A 21,634-nucleotide genomic window follows, 5' to 3' on the forward strand; every position below is an offset into this window, starting at 1 on the left:
TAAACACGTCATTCATTTTATTTAGTCTTAAGTTATTGTTGTTTTGTTGAGTTTATGTTCTCTTGAATGCTGAATGCCATTTTTTTTTTGTCACAAAGGTGCTAAACCTCCCTATTTCACACTTGAAGCTTAGGGAGATAAAATCATGAACTGTACTTTACACACATTTGCTAGTTGATCTAGGACTCGTCTCTTATTTTAATATACACAGCATTTTTTTGTGACAATGATATGGAAAATGCTTGTATGTTGTTTTAATAAAATTGTTTTAACATGTACAATTCAGAAATCATACTATGATTTGTTTTTTAAAATTTTTTTTATTTATTTATTTTTAAATTTGGCCGAATCATATTTAAAGCCTTTCAATTTCATAAAATAAGTGAAATTTAGTTCCCTCTGAAATGTGGTCATTGTGATAGATGTTTATTTGTGTAATATCTCACAAAATATCAGGCCATTCTGTGGCTGGGAAGTTATTTAATTTGAGGGGATTCCCTAGAAAATAATGTGCATAAAATCGCTTGCTTCAAGCAGACCGAGGAAGTCCATGTGCGCATGCGCAGGTTTACCACCTTCTTCTTCTTTTAGGTTTTACGGCAGCTGGCATCCACCATGTTGCATTACTGCCATCTACAGGTTTACCTTTGACCGTGCACTGACAGTTCCATCATTCTGTCGCTAAACGAACAGCTGATCACACCAAGGTGCTCGCTGACCGCCAATATTTATCAGTTTGGTCCTGCGTTTCCTTTCCTTCGCAACATAACGTCTTTTCTTCTCACTTTCCGTTACTGTAGTTGGTTGTTCACGTTTCATTCGCGTTCTCCGTTTTTCTCTTCTGTTTCGAGTTTGTATCCCACAATGCCTTGCGCAAATGGGGAAAGCCCACCATGTGATGCATGACGTAGTATCTTGAATTGGGTCATGGTGAAGCAGGCAAAAATAGCGAAGAATTTAGGGTCACGTGGCTCTAAATTCATTAATTGTTCTATTTTTTAAAAAACTAATAAAATTGGAAGTCTGTGATTTGAATTCAGTAGCTTTCAGTCCACTAAACAAAACTAATTGGGTGTCGGGGGGGGGGGGGGGGAGTCTTTTTATGACCTACACTTGAAAAATCTGAAAGGCAGTGTACCTTTAACAAACAGTTGACAGGCCGTGAACAATCTATATTTGTAGTATGGTGTTGAATCCAAACCAAAAAGAAACCATTTGCACATTTTATAGGCTACATTTTCAGTAGCATACCAAGGAATAGTTTGGAATTGTAATTTACACTTTATTTTTTTACACCAGTAAGCCAATAAGTTAGTGTTCAAAGTTTGTCTCGTTAGTTCAGCACTGAAACCACAACACTGTGCATACGTAAATCATTACACGCTCACCTCAGTCCGTGTTGAGTTGTTCAGTATCTTTCACACACTTGCTCATACCTTGAACTAAACTTTTTTCAAAACTATTACGAACAGACATGGAACTGGGATATTCTGTGATTGGGACCATTTAAGCCCTTGTAACTCTTAAAAATTAAACAAGTGAGTTGTTACAGCATGGAATTAGTCAATACACAAAATGTAGTGAACTAACTAACTGACTTTCAATGCTAACTTTCAAATAACTACGGATAGTCTAATAATTTACTCAAGTAAATTCATTGTTGGTTATCCTCCTGGTCACGGTTGTGTGTCATGGAACTGAAGCCTATCCCAGGAGCACTGTGCACAATTGGTGGTAACACACTTTGGGTGGGATGCCAGTCATTCACAAGGTACTGTTCCAAATCTAATAGTTCCTGAAAAGACAATCTTGCAAACAGGGTGATAGTTTTGATTTATCTGTACTGAGGAAAGTTTAATCCATTTATCCAGCACACACAGACACAGCTGTTCAGAAATGTTTCTCAGTTCATTCAAAGACAAACACAAGTATACACTAATCAGCCATAACATTATGACCAGTGACAGGTGAAGTGAATAACATTGATAATCTCATTACAATGGCACCTGTCAAGGGGTGGGATACATTAGGCAGCAAGAAGAGAACAGTCAGTTCTTGAAGCTGATGTGTTGGGAACAGGAAAAATGGGCAAGCTTAAGGATCTGAGCAACTTTGACGAGGGCCAAATTGTGATGGTTAGATGACTGGGTCTGAGCATCTCCAAAATGGCATGTCTTGTGGGCTGTTCCCAGTATGCAGTGGTTAGTACCTACCAAAAGTGGTCCATGGAAGGACAACTGGTGCAATTTGAGTGTGGGTACTGGTTAGCGCTGTCGCCTCACAGCAAGAAGGTCCGGGTTCGAGCCCCGTGGCCGGCGAGGGCCTTTCTGTGCGGAGTTTGCATGGTGTCCGCGTGGGTTTCCTCTGGTTTCCCCCACAGTCCAAAGACATGCAGGTTAGGTTAACTGGTGACTCTAAATTGACCGTAGGTATGAATGTGAGTGTGAATGGTTGTCTGTGTCTATGTGTCAGCCCTGTGATGACCTGGTGACTTGTCCAGGGTGTACCCCGCCTTTCGCCCGTAGTCAGCTGGGATAGGCTCCAGCTTGCCTGCGACCCTGTAGAAGGATAAAGCGGCTAGAGATAATGAGATGAGATGAGGAGACAATCACAGGTGAGTCGAATTAGTCATTACACAGGTGCCCAGAAGACAGTTGACTATAAAAGGGTGTTACTTAAAGAAAACCCCTCCCCATTTCATGCTGTCAGCAATGGCACCACATGGAAGAGAAATGACACAAGAAAGAAAATAATTTCTTTACACCACAAAGGTGAAGGCTACAAGAAGATCAGCAAAGCTTTACTTATCAGTCAGAATACTGTAGCAAAAGTGGTACAAAAATTTAAGAAAGATGGAACTGCAACCATCTCACAGAGACGTCCAGGTCGTCCACGGAAGTTAACACCTCGACAGGAGCGTCTTCTGATGAGAAGGGTTTAAGAAAATCGGCATGCGAGTTCACTGCAGTTATCTAAAGAAGTAGAAAGCCAAACTGGGGTGACTATTTCCCGTGACACAATACGGCGTACGCTGCAGAGGAATGGCACGCATGGATGCCGTCCACAAAAGAAGCCTCTCCTAAAGCCCAGGCACAAAAAAAGCCCGCCTAGAGTTTGCCAGGGCCCATGCTGACAAAGATGAAGACTACTGGGACTCTATACTCTGGAGTGATGAGACCAAGATAAATGTTTTTGGAACTGACGGCTTCAAAACTGTATGGCGTCGCAAAGGTGAGGAATACAAAGAAAAATGCCTGGTGCCTACAGTGAAACATGGTGGTGGCAGTGTCCTTATGTGGGGCTGCATGAGTGCTGCTGGTGTCGGGGAGCTGCGTTTCATTGATGGCATCATGAATTCACAGATGTGTTGCTCTATACTGAAAGAGAAGATGCTACCATCACTCCGTGCCCTTGATCGTCGTGCACTTTTCCAACATGACAATGATCCTAAACACACATCTAAGGCCACTGTTGGATTTCTGAAGAAGAACAGGGTGAAAGTGATTCAGTGGCCAAGTTCTCCTGATCTGAACCCAATCGAACACCTATGGGGAATTCTGAAGAGACAAGTTGAGCATCACTCTCCATCCAGCAACTAAAAGAAGAAACCTTTATTTGTCACATGCACAGTGAAATTCATCCTTTGCATTTAACCCATCTGAAGCAGTGAACACGTGCACACGCACCCAGAGCAGTGGGGAGCTACACTAGAGCACCTGGGGAGCAGTCAGGTACCTTGCTCAAGGGCACTCCAGCCCAAGGCGGCCCCACGTTAACCTAACTGCATGTCTTCAGGGGAAACCGGAGCACACCCACGCAGACACAGGGAGAACATGCAAACTCCGCACAGAAAGGCCTTCGCCGGCCGCTGGGTTCTAACCCGGAACCTTCTTGCTGTGAGGCAACCATGCTAACCACTACACCACCATGCCGCCCAAAAGAGGTCATTGTTGAAGAATGGAAAAAGATTGATGTTGCAAAATGTCACCAACTTGTTCATTCCATGCCTAGAAGCCTTGGTGCCGTCATTAAAAATCATGGAGGCCATACAAAGTACTAGATGTAGTAGTTTTTGTTGTGGGGTGTACTCATTTTTGCACCACCCTAATTTCTCATCTCATTCTCATTATCTCTAGCCGCTTTATCCTGTTCTACAGGGTCACAGGCAAGCTGGAGCCTATCCCAGCTGACTACGGGTGAAAGGCGGGGTACACCCTGGACAAGTCGCCAGGTCATTCACACTCACATTCACACCTATGGTCAACTTAGAGTCACCAGTTAACCTAATCTGCATGTCTTTGGACTGTGGGGGAAACCGGGGCACCCGGAGGAAACTCACGTGGACACGGGGAGAACATGCAAACTCCACACAGAAAGGCCCTCGCCGGCCACGGGGCTCGAACCTGGATCTTCTTGCTGTGAGGCGACAGCGCTAACCACTACACCACCGTGCCGCCCCACCCTAATTTGAGTGAAGCAATTTGAGTGTGGGTAGTGGTTAGCACTGTCGCCTCACAGCAAGAAGGTCCGGGTTCGAGCCCCGTGGCCGGCGAGGGCCTTTCTGTGCGGAGTTTGCATGGTGTCTGCGTGGGTTTCCCCCGCAGTCCAAAGACATGCAGGTTAGGTTAACTTGTGACTCTAAATTGACCGTAGGTGTGAATGGTTGTCTGTGTCAGCCCTGTGATGACCTGGCGACTTGTCCAGGGTGTACCCCGCCTCTCGCCCGTAGTCAGCTGGGATAGGCTCCAGCTTGCCTGCGACCCTGTAGAACAGGATAAAGCGGCTAGAGATGATGAGACGAGATGTTATATTAAACTTGGTCTTGTCGACATTTTGGAAATTGTGTTCATTGAGATGTTGTTTAAAATGTTACTGGAACTCATTTACACTGAGCACTGTAGTCCAGTAATGAGCTAAATCCCATTTTAGGAGCCTGGCTGCTGTTGTGTTCTTGTTCGAGATCTAGCAATGAATTTCTGTTTACTTTTAAAAGAGCTACAGTGCACATAAAAAACCAAAATGAGCTGAGGTCGCAGCCCTGAGCCTTCTGGGATACAGTCTGTGCTTGTTTCTCTCCCTCTCCGTCACGTGATGTGATGTGACGTGACTGCGCGTTCACGGTTCACTTCTGCGCGTTCTCGTGCTTCTCAAACCGGCAGAAATAACTGCGGAACGCCAACAGAAATATAAATGCATGCGGATAATATTAATTCTCTCATAATTTGAAGTAAAAATGGACTTTCTTACCGGGAGCCCGTTCTCTTCTCCGGTCGGCCAGCTTATCCGTGAGTGTATTTATTTGTTTATTTATTCGTTATTCACTTTATAAACATATTTAACTTCCTGCAATTGTATTGTTTGGTTAATAGAAACTGTTAGCAAGAATGCAACAAAGCTAACGTTTAGCTTCCTGGAGTATTGACCTTCACTTAGTCACAAAGGACTCGATAATTTTATAATTTACCTAGCTATACATGTGTACTGTTTTATTTAAATAAAAAGTTGTTCACATATATAATTCTTGAAGTTAGTGAGCGGTGACACAATGAAAGCTAACATTCACATTAACACAGCACTCTGTATTAATGCTTTATTCTAGAATGTTCTCTGGGAAACACTTTATCTTGTAAAGCTTGCATGTCTTTTTCCCCCCTTCTTCTTCTCCTTCTCTTTTTATTCTTGTTTTGTTCATGGCCGAGCTCTCAGCTGTGTGGGTGGGGGTGTGTGAAATAATAATTAGGGAACTGAAAACACAGCTCCTGTTTATATCTGGAATAAAACACTTAGCTGTTAAAGGGGGGGATGAAGTGTGTGACTCTTATCACCTCAAAGTCAAAATTGATCCTTTTATACAGCAAGAGTTTGCAGTCAGCTGTTAAAGAACCATACGTCATATTTTTATCCCTTTCTAGTTACATTGAGTCAGTTCCTTTTATTACCCTAAAACAAGTGTTGCCAGACAAAACAAACCTCACCTGGTAACGCTTATAATGAATATTGTGGAAAAAAAAATAGGTACCCTATGGGTCCGTGTGGCTACTGCTTATAAATAAAATTGTTTTCTGATCCCATGTCCATACAGTAAATATAGCATATTTATTTTTTTCGCAGTCCAGTTTCCATCAAATCCTTCGTTCTGATTGGCTGGCAAGCGGGTCCGTGCCCTAAGATATGGACCCCGGTTACGGACCTCTGGCGACTCAGCAAACATAGTAGCAATTTTTGTCAACGTTTTTCTTTTTTATAAGATTTATTTTTAAGATTTTTATCAAAAATCTTAATTTTTTTGCCAGTATTTCTCAGCATAATAACATTAATTTTACAGCATGGATAGCGATAACGACAGTGTTCACAGCGAAAGCGAGTTTTACTACCCTGAGGAAGAAGAAATAAAATAAAACATTTCAAGAGAAAGCTAAAAACCTGTAACTGTTGCTAACGCCGAGTAAAACATGGCTGAATCCTGAATGACTCCTATTTGTATAAATAGGGGACTACATATGTGGCAAAATGTTTTTTTCATGCCATGGACGTGCACTTGTATACCGAGGAGGAAGCAATTTGCATTACAGCCGTGAATGAGGATTCAAAATAGCAGCTCGGCTCGGTTTTCCCTTTCGGGCGCTCTCGTTTTCTGTTAGAATTTGGTAAAGAAAAAAATAAATGTTATTTACCAGCTGAAGGTCGGGCTGTATGGTGAAATACCGTGACCTCGGCCCAGAATACTGACCTCGGCCCAGAGGGCCTCGCTCAGTACTTTTCAAGTCAAGTCAACTTTATTGTCAAATATGCTATACATGCTCGACATACAGTACAGATGAAATTTCAGTCCTCTCTGACCCACGGTGCAAACAGGCAATGCAATAAATAAAAATAGAATAATTGAAAAAACAAACAATATAAACACTCTAGATAAGAACTAGACATAGACTAAACACTCAAACAATATAAACAGTATAAATAAACAGTATAAACACTAGATAAGAACTAGACAGACTAAACACTCAGACAATATAAACAGTGTAAACACTAGATAAGAACTAGACGTAGACGTTTTGGGCTGGAAACCGTCAGCAGTATCTGGCAACACTGGTGTCTTCATCCACGTTGTTTTCCCGGCGCTTGGTGATGCCATGACAACCAGGAAAAGGAAGTACATTTTCACGCATGCGCATATTTCATTTCCGCATTATTACTATCGTGTAGCACGGTCGCATAAACTGCCGTGTATCGCAAGTGGGGCTGCACCGGTGCTAACACGCTTCTCTAGTAAGCAGGTTTGTGACGTGTGAACACTCCACAAAATTTACACCGGTGTAAGATATATCGCAACAAAATACATCGATGCTGCACCGATGTAAATATGTGCCGTGTGAACACCCCTATAGAAAAGTTCTCTATATCTGGCAGCACGGTGGTGTAGTAGTTAGCACTGTCGCCTCACAGCAAGAAGGTTCTGGGTTCGAGCCCCGTGGCCGATGAGGGCCTTTCTGTGTGGAGTTTGCATACACACACCACTTTCAAGACTTTGGTCACAGTTTCACGATACAGACCTCCCAGCTGGTAAATAACGTATATATTTACTCTGAGGCAGTAGCCACAAAAGTGAAGTGTAATCCAAAAATGAACAATTTTAAAATCCATCCATCCATTATCTGAAGCCGCTTATCCTGTCCTACAGGGTCACAGGCAAGCTGGAGCCTATCCCAGCTGACTACGGGTCAGAGGCGGGGTACACCCTGGACAAGTCGCCAGGACATCACAGGGCTGACACATAGACACCAATTCACACACTCATTCACACCTACGGTCTATTTAGAGCCACCAGTTATCCTAACCTGCATGTCTTTGGACTGTGGAGGAAACCCACGCATACACGGGGAGAACATGCAAACTCCACACACAAAGGCCCTCGTCGGCAGCTGGGTTCGAACCCAGAACCTTCTTTCTGTGAGGCGACAGTGCTAACCGCTACACCACTGTGCCGCCCTCGAATTTAAAAATCACAGAAGTAAAATATACCCAATGTCCATACTTTTATATTATTCTACTCTTAGTTTTCGAAACTGAAACCTCTGAACCGAGGCTGACATACACACGCTGTCACCCTGACCGAAACTCTTATTTCCCGGAAAAGGCCTGGTGCTAGAGCTCAGTGGAACACACTTTCCCTCTGTAATAAGCATAAACATGTCAGAAAGCGATTTCTATAGTCTCTTCTATTTATTTCAAATGGTGAACCGAATTGTATACACTCACCGGCCATTTTAATCGGAACATGTGTATACGCAGTGTGCGATCGTTACATTCTTACAACATGATGACATAGTGGCTAGCGCCTCTATATGAGGCAGTAGACACAACAAAAATGATTTTGACGTTTTTGGTGACCTTGACCGGATGACCCTCAGAATGTTGGAGGTTCTGTTTGAGATCAATGCCCATCTATCCTGAAAGTTTCATGAAGATTGGGCCAGACGTTTTCCCGTAATGTTGTTCACAAAAAAACAAAACAAAGAAACCTGACTGAAAACAATACCTTGCCCCCTGGTGAACTCCGTCCCAGGTGAGGTAACTAGAAGAGCACTTGGTTGAGTTCATACCTCCAACAAGCCACATATCATCATCAAATCACTTGAACCTAGGATAATACTAAAGCTCTACACCAAATTTCATCCAAATCCATTCACGGCTTTTTGAGTTACGTTGGGAACAGGGTGGGGGAGGAAAAAAAAATCCTGGATCCACATACATATCCGGATTTGCATCAAAATCTAATCAATTGTTCCTTGGCCCATGGCTCACATTTCCTCCAAATTTCATCCAGATCTGTTCACTACTTTGAGTTACGTTGAGAAAAAGCAGACAGACAAAAACAAACAGGTGAAAATATAACCACCTTCAACAACGTAAACATTAGCTTCCTCGTTAGTCTCTCCTGAAGTTAATGATTCCTCTCTTGAAGTTAATAAGACAAAAAAAACCACCCCACCTTTATGTTATTAAGAAACCGAAAAAGTCCTCCATTTTGAAAACTTTCCTGCGTTACAAATAAAGGCAGGGGCTTCAAAGTTTGGGAGAATAGCAGGGTACAAATAATTTACAGCAGGGTGCAAAATGGTAAAATGTCTGTCAGCGGCAGACATAATGCACGCAAAGCGTGCAGAGATAGATAGATAGATAGATAGATAGATAGATAGATAGATAGATAGATATGCAAGTACAAATTTTTCATGGGGCGGGATGGTTTGGAACAGGTCGTCTAAAATTGGGATAACATTTACCCGGGACGGGTATTTGAGGTGGGTCATCTAGCTTAAGCTTGATTAGCATTGTTACGCACGCCAGTGTTTCCCACAGAAATTTTGGAGACTATGGGGGAGGCGCGGGTGTTGTTTAAAATTGAGTGATATGTTAAATATTAAGTTATTAATGAAAAACTATTGATTAAAAAAAACAGACACTGAGAAATGGTCCTATAAACAACTTTACCAATATAAAAGATTACCAGGACTACAAAAATGCAGAAAAATAGGCTTTACTTATCCAAATGCACCTGTTGGTTCAAAAGTTAAAGTTCATAGAACCTCACAGCACAACATGAAGTTACCTTAAAATATAATATAAATGCCTCAGCTTTCATGTAAGAAAAAAAACTATTAATACTAGTACTGTGTGCAGGCAGTCTCTCCTGAAGACTAAATTAAACAATAATTATAAACTAATAAAATAAATGGCTCAGGCTTCGTAGAAGAAAAAAACAATTTGAACAGAATCTCACAGTATGATGCTGAAGCTGCCTAAACAATGGAAAATAAAATACCATTCTGGCAAAAACGTTGGCATCCATTAATTTCTTGTATTAAGTAAAAAAAAATATGTTGCCAGATACTGCTGACGTTTTACAGCCCAAAATATGTTCAAAACCCACCAAAATGCACTTAAAACCGCCCAAATTGGGCGGGAAAACGCGCAATCTGGCAACACAGGGCAGTAATGGCTGCACTCGTGTCGAGGATGTAAACACAATCTGGCAACACAGGCGGCAGTAATGGCTGCACTCGTGTCGAGGATGTAAACACAGTTGACGCGGCAACGGACATACATGACATAGTGGATGTAATTTACGTTCACAACTTTTTTTGCTGTCAGAAATATTTAATATTAAATTTTGTGACTCGACTGACAATAGCCGGCAGCATAAGCCATAGCCGGCGATTTGCCGCCGGTGACTGGCTACTTTTGAGACCGCTGAAAGGTATAGCTTTACCACTGACACTGGAGACTCCTTCCAAAAATTTCCTCCTGCGAAACTTCATCATATCAACAGTCACACTAGTTTGTAACAAGCTGTGCAAGTTATCAAGACTGTCGTCAACCGTATTGTTAATCAGCACCTTCTGACCAATCAGAATCAAGAACTCAACATGCTGCGGTACAGCAATGATTATTACACGGCTTTGTTGGATACTTGATTCTTATTGGCCGATTACGGCATTCTATGCTCCGTTATTTCTGAATAAAGGACCACTGCAATACACACAGTTCTGATCATAGACTCTGGATGACCATGTCCAGTCATATCAATTCTCAGAAAGAAATCCAGTAGATTGTCGCTTTAATGAACAATGTCAGGTCAATCATGACACCTTGTACTTAAAAAAAAAAAAAAAAGTTAGTCAAAAAACACCATGGAAGATTTCTCTAATTTTAACGTTTAGTATAACGTGAATGTAGCAGAAGCAATAAAATCAATATTTTGTGTCAAAGTATTGATTTCTGTATTAAGTGGGATAAAATACAGCAAGCTGGTTATTGCGAAATAATGAATCAGCTCTCTATACATTATCCCTTACATGTTCACCTATGGAGCACTTGCATGTGACGTCACAGCCGACCCAGATTGTGACAGACGCCATCGTGTCGGTCAAACGCCATATTCCGCCTTCTACTTCTGGTTCTACTTCTGCTTTTACTTCTACCTTTTCTTCTGGAAAACCCTACTATATACAATTCTACTACAACGGCTGTGGCTACAAGCTCTCCCTACCTGTGCACGTTTTTTATGTTTTTTTGTGTGTATTTTTGCGTGTTGTTCGTCTGTACCGGACTTCAATATCCACTACAACCGTATGGACTTACTGGACATTGGTTTCCAGCAGAAAATGACGGTTTGTAGCGATTTCCATCGCATGCACAACATTCCGGACGAGGGAAAAAAAAAAAAAAAACATTCCGGGCGAGACCAGCGGGGTCTCTGTGGATTGTTATCGGAAGCAAAGCGAAGGAGGCGGCGCCGGGAGCAGAAGCAAAAGCGAGGCTGCAGGCAGAGCCGGCCTGTTGACTAAGCTCAGAAAACAGCTACTCAAACCTCCACTGTCAAGCCTCTACCTCTCCAACGCCAGATCCATGTAAACAAGACGGACGATTTGGAATTACCTTATTCTATAATCGGCTGGTCAGTGCTATACTCAATACTTAAGTGACTTACCCATCCAATGAGGATTGTTATTTTCTTGTTTACAAGATGCCACATCTGAGTCGCTGACAAATCCTGAATTTCTGTAAAGAAAACTGTCCAGAGATTTATAAGCACGCAGTGCTTCACCACTGAACAGCGAGGGAAAGTTAATGAGGTAATCATACACGTCCGGGTATTCCGCTGGCAGTTCAAAATCCGGTCGTGAAAACTCCGTCCGGAAAGCCATGAGGGTCACAAATCTGTAGATTGTTTATTTTAGACATATATCTAGTTATCTGTTCATTAGAAAAATGAGCCGTGTAGTCCGTCGGTTGAAATTGATCCATTCTGTACATGAGTGCAGCAGTATTCAGCGGTGTTTTTGACCGACAAGATGGGGGTTGTGTACTTTCCGGTCACGTGACTGCAAGATCTCTATAGAGATCTTGCATGTGACGTCACAGCCGATCCAGATTGTAACAGACGCCATCTTGTCGGTCAAACGCCTTATCCGCCTTCTACTTCTGGTTCTGTTTCTACTTCTACCTTTTCTTCTGGAAAACCCTACTATATACAATTCTACTACAACGGCTGCGGCTACAAGCTCTCCCTACCTGTGCACGGTTTTTGTTTTTTGTGTGTATTTTTGCGTGTTGTTCGTCTGTACTGGACTTCAATATCCACTACAACCGTATGGACTTACTGGACATTGGTTTCCAGGAGAAAATGATGGTTTGTAGCGATTTCCATCGCATGCACAACATTCCGGACGAGATAGCGAGACCAGCGGGGTCTCCGTGGATTATCGGGTCTGGCAGGCGAAGGAGGCGGCGTCGGGAGAGGAAGCAAAAGCGAGGCTGCAGAGCCGGCCTGTTGACTAAGCTCAGAAAACATCCACTCAAATCTCCACTGCCAAGCCTCTACCTCTCCAACGCCAGATCCATGGTAAACAAGACGGACGATTTGGAATTACAGCTGGAATTACCTTATTCTATAATCGGCTGGTCAGTGCTATACTAGATACTACTGATATATCTAGTATCAGTACTAGTAATACTTAAGTGACTTACCCGTCCAATGAGGATTGTTATTTTCTTGTTTACAAGATGCCACATCTGAGGGCGGCTGACAAATCCTGAATTTCTGTAAAGATAACTGTCCAGAGATTTATAAGCACGCGGTGCTTCACCACTGAACAGCGAGGGAAAGTTAATGAGGTAATTATACACGTCTGGGTATTCCACCTCTGGCAGTTCAATATCCACTGACACGGTCGTGAAAACTACGTCCAGTAATCAATAAGGGTCACTAATCTGTAGGTCGTTTATTTTAGACATGTATCTAGTTATCTGTTCATTAGAAAAATGAGCCGTGTAGTCCGTTGGTTGAAATTTATCCATTTTGTACACGAGTGCAGCAGTATTCAGCGGTGTTTTTTACTGACAAGATGGCGGCTGTGTACTTTCGGTCACGTGACTGCAAGATCTCTATATCCTAAGAGCCCAGGTCTATACTTAGCCCTGGTGTGTCAGCCATGGCCTACATGGGAGAAGCCATGGCCTCATGGTTAGAGAAGCAGCTTTGGGACCAAAAGGTCACTGGTTTGATTCCCTGGACCAACAGGAATGGCTGAAGTACCCGTAAGCAAGGCACCCAACCCCTAACTGCTCCCCATGTCACTCTGGATAAGAGCGTCTGCTAAATGCCTGTTAGGTAATGTAACGTAGTCCGGTTCTGATATTTGTGCAGATACAGTTCAGGTAATTTTGATCAGTTGGAGCTCTAATGGCCCTTTTCCACTACCCTTTTTCAGCTCGCTTCAGCTCACTTCAGCCCGACACGGCTCACGTTTCGACTACCTCAGAGCAGCACGACTCAGCTCGCTTCAGCCCTACTCGGCCCTCAAAACTCGCACGGTTTTGGAGTGGGGCTGAAGTGAGCCCAACCGAGCCGGGTGGGGCTAGGGGCGTGAGGAGACACTCCCCTGTGCACTGATTGGTGAGGAGGAGTGTCCTCACACGCCCCCACACGCCCCGCGAGCACGCTGGGATCTGTAAACACCGTAAACCCGGAAGAAGAAGAATGAAGCCTTATGCGCCTCGCCTCATCTATACGCTCTTGCCAGTATCTGTTGGCGTTGTCGGTGACAACAAGCCACAGCACCAAGACCAGCAACACTAACGACTCCATGTCCTCCATGTTTATTGTTTATTATCCGGGTCGTGAGACTACCGCTTAAAAGGTCACTCATGTCACTGTTTGCGCCGCCTAACGACATCACGTGACGTCCACCCACTTTCGCTAACTCCACCCAATGTGTCCACCCACTTCCAGCCAGCACGGTTCAGCGCGGTTGTAGTCGAAATGCAACTCCAACAGCCCCGCTCAGCTCGACTCAGCCCAACTCAGCACGGCATGGCTCAGCCCAACTCAGCCGCGTTGGTAGTGGAAAAGCAGCATAAGACACCTGGCTCAGCTCAAGAGTCAATTAGGCCAAAAAAAAAGTGTGTTTCCGGTTACGTAGATTTCAAAATTGGGTCGGTAGGCAGGCTTTTTTTTTTTCAAGATGGCTGCCATAACCTATATTTAGACAGGAATAATTTCACAAAATATAATGAATTTCTTTGCAGGTCACCTGAGTTACCACCTTCTGATGAATCTGATGCAGCATGAGACACCTTTTAACATGAATTTTTCTGTAAATATAACAGCTCAATACACCATGAGAGAGAGAGAGCAGCCCCTCCCCTCTCTGCTCCCTGAGTGGAGCTCGTCGCCTTGGTAACGGTGCAGGGAAGAGACCCAATATAACAAGCAAAGAGCGCTTTTTCTCAGAGTTATCTCTCCTCGAACAACGCTGATTTACACGGAAACGAAAGGAGCTATTCACAAAATTCTTTCACATTGAGTGCTACAAGGCTCCCATGAACACATTAATGTAATTTTTTTTTTTTGTCCCTAGTGTAAAAAATGTGGACACTAGAGCGAGTTAAAAACAAGTGACTTTTCTGATTTTGCAGTAAAAGCACTGCCACATTTATAATGGGAGTCTATGAGGCAGAGTGCCTGTCCTCTCCTTACTTTCAGGCTTCTCATTCAAAAACTGTAAATCCTATCGCTCAGGGAGACACTTGTCTTGATTCACACAATGTGTGACTACAACTTTTGAGAAAATTGTGTGTAGAGTGAAAATTGTGGCTGAGAAAACAGTTTAAATGAGAAAGTTAGAGCTTTTTTTTTCAAGCTGCCTACACTCTAAACTCCTGAGCTCCACTGGTGTGTAATGCGATAGACACCCATTGTAAAGTCTGAATTTCTCCAGATTTGCTCATGGTGTTTGATCTGTGACTGATAAAGTATAGAACCTAGCAAAAAAGTTGAACGCCAGATCCACACAGGAGAATTTTGTCTCCGTTTTAAAGTTTGAATCATGTCTCTAGGTGAAAGACAAAAGCGTTATCTCTGCTTCTGTTCCCTCCGACGGCCCCGACACACTACTGCCTCCGCAGAGTGCGCGCGCACACCGCATGTCGGGGCCGCGGATGAGTTACTCTCCCTTGATCAACGAAGTCGGCGGGGAATTTGTGGTTATTATCGGTACAAACAGCGCGAATCACAACTTAAATGAGTGCGGTTCAGTTTGACATTATTGTCAGTCCGTTAGATAAACATTTAATTTTATTAAAATCGAAAATTAATATTTAGAGCCTGTGGGCTACAAAAATAAGTCATTAAAGTAGCCGGCTGGACTTAATTGTGTAGTCGGCTGTATGGCCGGCCATAGATATACATAGAAGACTAGATGCCTCGTCCCCGTTGCCCGTCAACGAAGTCGAACGTCCGCACATGGCGGCCATCTTACCTCAGACAGCTGGCTTACCCATTCAGCTTTGTGTTGTGTTGGTAGCGATATGTACTTTTCAGATGACCGTAACTTCCTCAAATTTCAATCGATATTCAAACGGTTTGGTTTGTTATATAAAAAAAACAAACGGAAGTATGTATTTATGATATTAATGATGAATAATCATTTTATGTTTTAAAAAAAATACATGCTGAAATTCCTATGCTGTGAGAAGCCTAACACTGCATACTTATGGATAACTGTGGCCTTAGGACAAATAACCATACAATTTATTTCCAATTTTTAGTGAAAATATTTTTACATGTGATAGGGCCGTAGGGGAAGCTAAAGTTAAATAAACAGCTTGCTCACTTCTGAAACTTCAGAAATACTTCATCCACCTCAAAAACCTAATGCACTCACATCATAGCATAATAACAAATGTAAACTCGCATCATAGCATAATAACAAATGCACTGCCCGAGTAAGTAATAGTATAAAACAGTGACAGCGACTCACGGTAGTTTGTGACAAAAAAAGCATTTAATTAAATCACATGTGGTTATACTTCCAAGGATAAAAAGATATCTTTACATTTACAAAAAGAACATTCAAAGCTGATTATCATGTCAGTCAATATATGTTAGCACAGAAGATTGAAATTTCATTTGACTAGGCTCCAATGTGCAGTTAAAATAAAACTAAACATACTGATAAACATCTACAATTAAAACACACACAGACACACACATCATCTTGTCATCAAAGTCAGTACTTTGATTTCCTCTAGAAATCATAATGCAAGTTGTTTTTTAAATTAACCAACCTGAAAATGAAAACCATGTGCAAGTGCAACTTCAGTTATTGAAAATATTATCTCATGACCTTCCATGTAAAATTACTTGGTGCTACGAGCTAGCCTAGCATGAAACACAACTTTGACAAAGCTGCAGTAAGTCGTTTTTGAAGAGAAAAGGTACGATTTTAGCATGTTCAAGCACCCAGAATTACAACCACATTAATAATGTTTTAATAAATCAAAGCATTTGTATATACGTCAAAATTTCAGCGAGATAAGAGTATAAACATTTAAGCATCTCAATGGTCTTACCTCAGTGTACCGCAAATTCTGTGGAAAAGCTTGCCTGTGGTAAGATGGCCGCCCTGTGCGGACGTTCTGGAATACGCGGTGAGGCATCTAGTCTTCTATGTATATCTATGTGGCCGGCAGCCGGCGCTTGTGGAAAGCCCTGATTTTCCCAGTGAGTGACACAAACTTCCGGTTCACGCGGTTGGGTTATATGTAAAAGTCGCGACTGGGAAAAAAAAGTTTAGGGTCGGGCGGTACGGATTAGGATCGGTCGGGTAACCGGAAAAAAACACTTTATTTATTTATTTATTTTTTTGGCCTTATCATTTCATCCCTAGGCTGTAGTCACATGAGTGGCAGATACCACCCTGGGGGGGAAGCCTTGCCACATTTAACCTCAAAACGCCTCTCTGAGATGTCTTACTTCTGTGAAGGAGCACGTTTTTCTCACCTCAGTACAAGCCAATATCTTGAGTGATTTAATTGCGTCTCGTCTGACGCACTCAAGTTATTCAAATGAATCTTGTGCGATGTAAATAAAGTCTGTGTTTTTGAACTCTGTGAACAGAGGGCATTTTGTCACTGCTCACCTAAAGAAAGCACACTTTTAGGTCTTCTAAACACATCCCTTGTTTTCAGAATGTACACCATTTTCATTAAACATGGAGGCATATTTGTTTGATATTCATGATAAATGGCTGATACCAAGATGTCTAGAATGAGTGGCACATTGACTTCCTCTAACTTTCCCCACATTTCGTTGGTTACTCGTGACAGGAAGCTCATTTCATACCTGTTTAGGAGGAAATTGCAAAATTTTTCTGAAGTCTGGACATGCAGGAAATGGTTAAGCATTCCTGTGCTAAAGGTTGCTCTTACGTAAACGCAGCTTGTCTTGCTGACGAGCTTCATATCTTTTCAGATCCAGAGTTCATACCAAGCGTGCACAGTCCCTTATCCATCATGTGCTCGTAAAGGAATCCTGATCAATCTTGTCTACTAATGTAGACACTCTTGACCAATCCGGTCGTCTTCTGAAGCTGGAGTCTAATTTTCATTTGTACTTTAGCATGCAGAGCTTGACCTTAACTTTTAAATCCACTTGCCCCCAATATTATCACTTGCCCTCTATTTTGCAAATACTTTTTTTTTTTTCCCTAGGAAAACCATAGCGTCATTGTGAATTGCAACATAAAATGAAGATCACAGATTGAGTTGAAGTTTGGTTATTGATTTTAAGTTTATTATTAAGTTTGGTTATTGGTTACTTTTTACTTGTAACGGACAATAACAATTTTATCAAAAATAGTTTTTCCTGCCTTATTCGATTTATTTCCATTTCACATGCATGCAGCTGTTGTAAAGTTCAGTGTGTTTGTGTCGCTCTCTCTCTCTGTCTCTCTGACTGTAGGTTCATTACTTGATAATGTAGAAATCATAAAATAGAAATCTATAACAAAGTTTGTATGAAGAAAACAGTAGGGTGCCAAGACTTTTGAACAGTACTGTGTTTGAGAATGTTTGTTTATATATTGGTTTTTTTTTTTATCATCCACCTCTAGGTTTTAAAAAAAAAAAAAAAAAAAAAACAACCTGTGCTGCATTATGACACAGGATAATGTTTGAGTTTAAAATTATTGTTTAGTGTGTGGGTTGTTGGTGTTTTATACAGACCTGGCAACCTGTAACTGAATCAGTGCAGCTGGTCTGTCAGGACGCAGCGCGGGTTTTCTTTTTTTTTATTTATTTATTTTTATATAAATAAACCTAGAGATGGATGATGTATATAATATAAAAACAGGGTTAGCCAAAATTATGTTAACACAAATGGTAGAAACCATTTATTCACAAAACATGCATCATATGTGGAAGATGATTTACAGGATGGTCTCAACCTGTTCGAGCAACAGTACCATTTAAAGCCCGGACACACATTTCACGGTCACGGAGCACCACGCATTCAGGAGAAAAATAATCCATTAGTGTTAACATAATTTTGACTAACCATATATAAATATTTTGCACAGGACTGTGTTCCTCTGATAACTGAAACAAAGCTCCAGCTCTCTCTGCTCTTAATCTGTTCTGTTCTTTCAGGATTTATCGCGCATGTCGCTCCTTGTTGAGGGTTTTTTTTTTTTTTAATGCCCGAGTTGTTTGAAACCAATCTGGGTTTTGTGTGTCAAATAAAGAAGTGGCTTCACCTGTAAGAAAATCAAACACTTTCATGAAGACGCTAACTTGAATGTGAGCAGAAAAAAATAAAACAAGATCCTTAAGCAAACTTTTCCATCCTCACTTCCGACTTTCTGCTTTTGTAAAATACGTTTTAAATATAATCGTGAATTTCTCTGGAGTTTTCAGGCTGAGCTCCTCTCCTCGTATTCTTTAACCACTCGTTTCCTCGTTGTTCTTGAAGCATTTGCTTCTATTTTTTAACATTTTTCTTGATAGCGGGGAGACGGTAATGCCTTTTATCTATTTCTCTGTTTGAACAAGCAAAAACGGCGCAAAAATTAACCACACTGAAGACCGATTAAGCCTTGCTTGCATGAAAGACGGTGTCTGTCTGACCCCAGCTGTAATTATCATGTGATGCATGACATCATGCACAAGGGGTCTATAGAGATCTTGCAGTCACGTGACCGAAAAGTACACAACTCCCATCTTGTCGGTCAAAAACACCGCTGAATACTGCTGCACTCGTGTACAGAATGGATCAATTTCAACCGACGGACTACACGGCTCATTTTTCTAATGAACAGATAACTAGATATATGTCTAAAATAAACGATCTACAGATTTGTGACCCTTATGGCTTTCTGGACGGAGTTTTCACGACCGGATTTTGAACTGCCAGCGGAATACCCGGACGTGTATGATTACCTCATTAACTTTCACTCGCTGTTCAGTGGTGAAGCACTGCGTGCTTATAAATCTCTGGACAGTTATCTTTACAGAAATTCAGGATTTGTCAGCGACTCAGATGTGGCATCTTGTAACAAGAATCCTCATTGGATGGGTAAGTCACTTAAGTATTGAGTATAGCACTGACCAGCCGATTATAGAATAGAATAAGGTAATTCCAAATCGTCCGTCTTGTTTACATGGATCTGGCGTTGGAGAGGTAGAGGCTTGGCAGTGGAGATTTGAGTGGCTGTTTTCTGAGCTTAGTCAACAGGCCGGCTCTGCCTGCAGCCTCGCTTTTGCTCCCGGCGCTGCCTCCTTCGCTTTGTTTCCGATAACAATCCACGGAGACCCCGCTGGTCTCGCTGTCTCGTCCGGAATGTTATAATTTTTTTTTTCTCGTCCGGAATGTTGTGCATGCGATGGAAATCGCTACAAACTGTCATTTTCTGCTGGAAACCAATGTCCAGTAAGTCCATACGGTTGTAGTGGATATTGAAGTCCGGTACAGACGAACAACACGCAAAAATACACACACAAAACATAAACGTGCACAGGTAGGGAGAGCTTGTAGCCGCAGCCGTTGTAGTAGAATTGTATATAGTAGGGTTTTCCAGAAGAAAAGGTAGAAGTAAAAGTAGAACTAGAAGTAGAAGGCGGAATATGGCGTTTGACCGACACGATGGCGTCTGTCACAATCTGGATCGGCTGTGACGTCACATGCAAGTGCTCCATAAACAGTACGTGTACCATACTACAACAGAGGGGGTATATAAAATAACTTGCAAAACAGTAAATGAAACCGAGACTAAGAAAACAGTTAAGACGTAATGGCGGATACGTAGTGGGGGATGCTTTTAGGAACTGAAATAAAAGATCAAAAAGTCTAATTTTTGTGGTGCTAGTTTGTAATATATGCTCGTTCCAACTTGCCTGGTCGGGCATGTCGGGGACATATCCCACTTACCTGAATGCATGTTTCACTTGCCCTGGGCAATCGGGCAGTCCTTAATGCCAAGCCCTGGCATGATATTTTGTATTTCTCAAAATATAAACAAGGTAATCATTTCAAGCAAAGCAGATAAGCAAAGAGATCTTTTTCAATCTCATGTTAATGAGCATGAAAAATGGTGTTTTTTTTAAACAAAAATAATTCGTAATCATTTATCAAGTGTTATAACTCATCCCATATTTTGTAGTATTACTGATGTTCATATCAAATAATTTTGTTGTTCTGCTATTGGAGCCAACCGAAGTTTTTCCTCGCACTCCCTTCCTGACATTCACTCTGAGGTCAGAAATGCTTGGAGTTGCTCAGTCAGAGCAGAGAATGTACATGGCCAGCTGACGGTCACATGAAAATCCTGTGTGAGAAGGAGGGCCTTGGTGAATTATAAAGGCCCACACAGTAGAGGTTTCGTCTGGGAGGAACTCGTGGGAATGATGGTTTGAATCACATGAGCGCTCATACAGACTTCCAACATCTAGTAATCAGTAACAAGGGGCTGGTTGAACTGAAAGATCTGATATGGAAAGAGCTGTCCTGAAAGCCAGCTTTTACTAGCCACCAAGAGATTACAGATAAGACATTTGTTTAAATGTCCTGTTCTTGCTCAGTTGTGGCTTTAAATTATGTCCTCAATATCACTTCCTCACCACAGAACAAACGTTCGATAATGAGTTTGAGATTTTTGGTTGCAGGTTGACGTTCTTACTGATATATACAGGGTGTTTCCAAAAAAAAAAAAAAAAAAAAGATATTATTTGAGATGTAAATATCCCAGAAACTGCATAGTCTAGGCAAATGAAACTGAACAGGCTTAATGTTGAGCGATATAAGATTTATTCCTGAAAATTTGAGTGAAACATTTAAAGGCGTCACGCAGTGGCGATAAAAGTCGCATTATTCTGCACCAGAATGCTTTCGAGATTCGAAATAAATTGACCGTCGATTTTTCAAAAGCTTCCCGCGGTTGTAATCGGTCCTTATTTGGTCATGCCCATCACTTGAAATTTCCCGCGTTCGCAGCGCCCCCTCTCGGTCAATGGAACAGCTGCGTGACGTCATACCAGTAACCACTCGGTGCAGTTGCAATGGTGGATACACCAGAAAATAGGAGCGATGCTGAGGAAATTAGCTTTGATTTTACCGATACAGAAGAAGAAAATGGCCCACAAGTAGAGATTTTGACAGCTGAATGTCCTGGTGATATCCAGCCTTACAGATTTGAACCTGAGCGCTCATCTTCAGAAGAAAATAAGGACAGTTCTGACGACGACAGAAACGAAGACGAGAATGAAGTAGACCGGCGACTTGAAGACTTGTTTTGGT

At 42.0% G+C, this 21,634-nt stretch overlaps 1 protein-coding gene across 4 annotated transcripts in view; it reads left to right on the forward strand.

The window, feature by feature from the left end:
* Positions 1-5,142: 5,142 nt before the first annotated feature.
* Positions 5,143-21,634, forward strand: part of LOC132884853 (target of Myb1 membrane trafficking protein-like) — a 43,963-nt gene continuing 27,471 nt past the window's right edge. For all 4 annotated transcript variants that reach the window (XM_060918856.1, XM_060918859.1, XM_060918857.1 and 1 more), the window contains exon 1: positions 5,143-5,285. In XM_060918856.1, coding sequence (XP_060774839.1) covers positions 5,234-5,285 — 52 coding nt within the window. In that variant the 5' untranslated portion in view covers positions 5,143-5,233. The remainder of the gene's footprint in view (positions 5,286-21,634) is intronic.

The sequence above is a fragment of the Neoarius graeffei genome, chromosome 4 (genome assembly GCF_027579695.1).
Source record: "Neoarius graeffei isolate fNeoGra1 chromosome 4, fNeoGra1.pri, whole genome shotgun sequence".
Taxonomy (NCBI): Eukaryota; Metazoa; Chordata; class Actinopteri; order Siluriformes; family Ariidae; genus Neoarius; species Neoarius graeffei.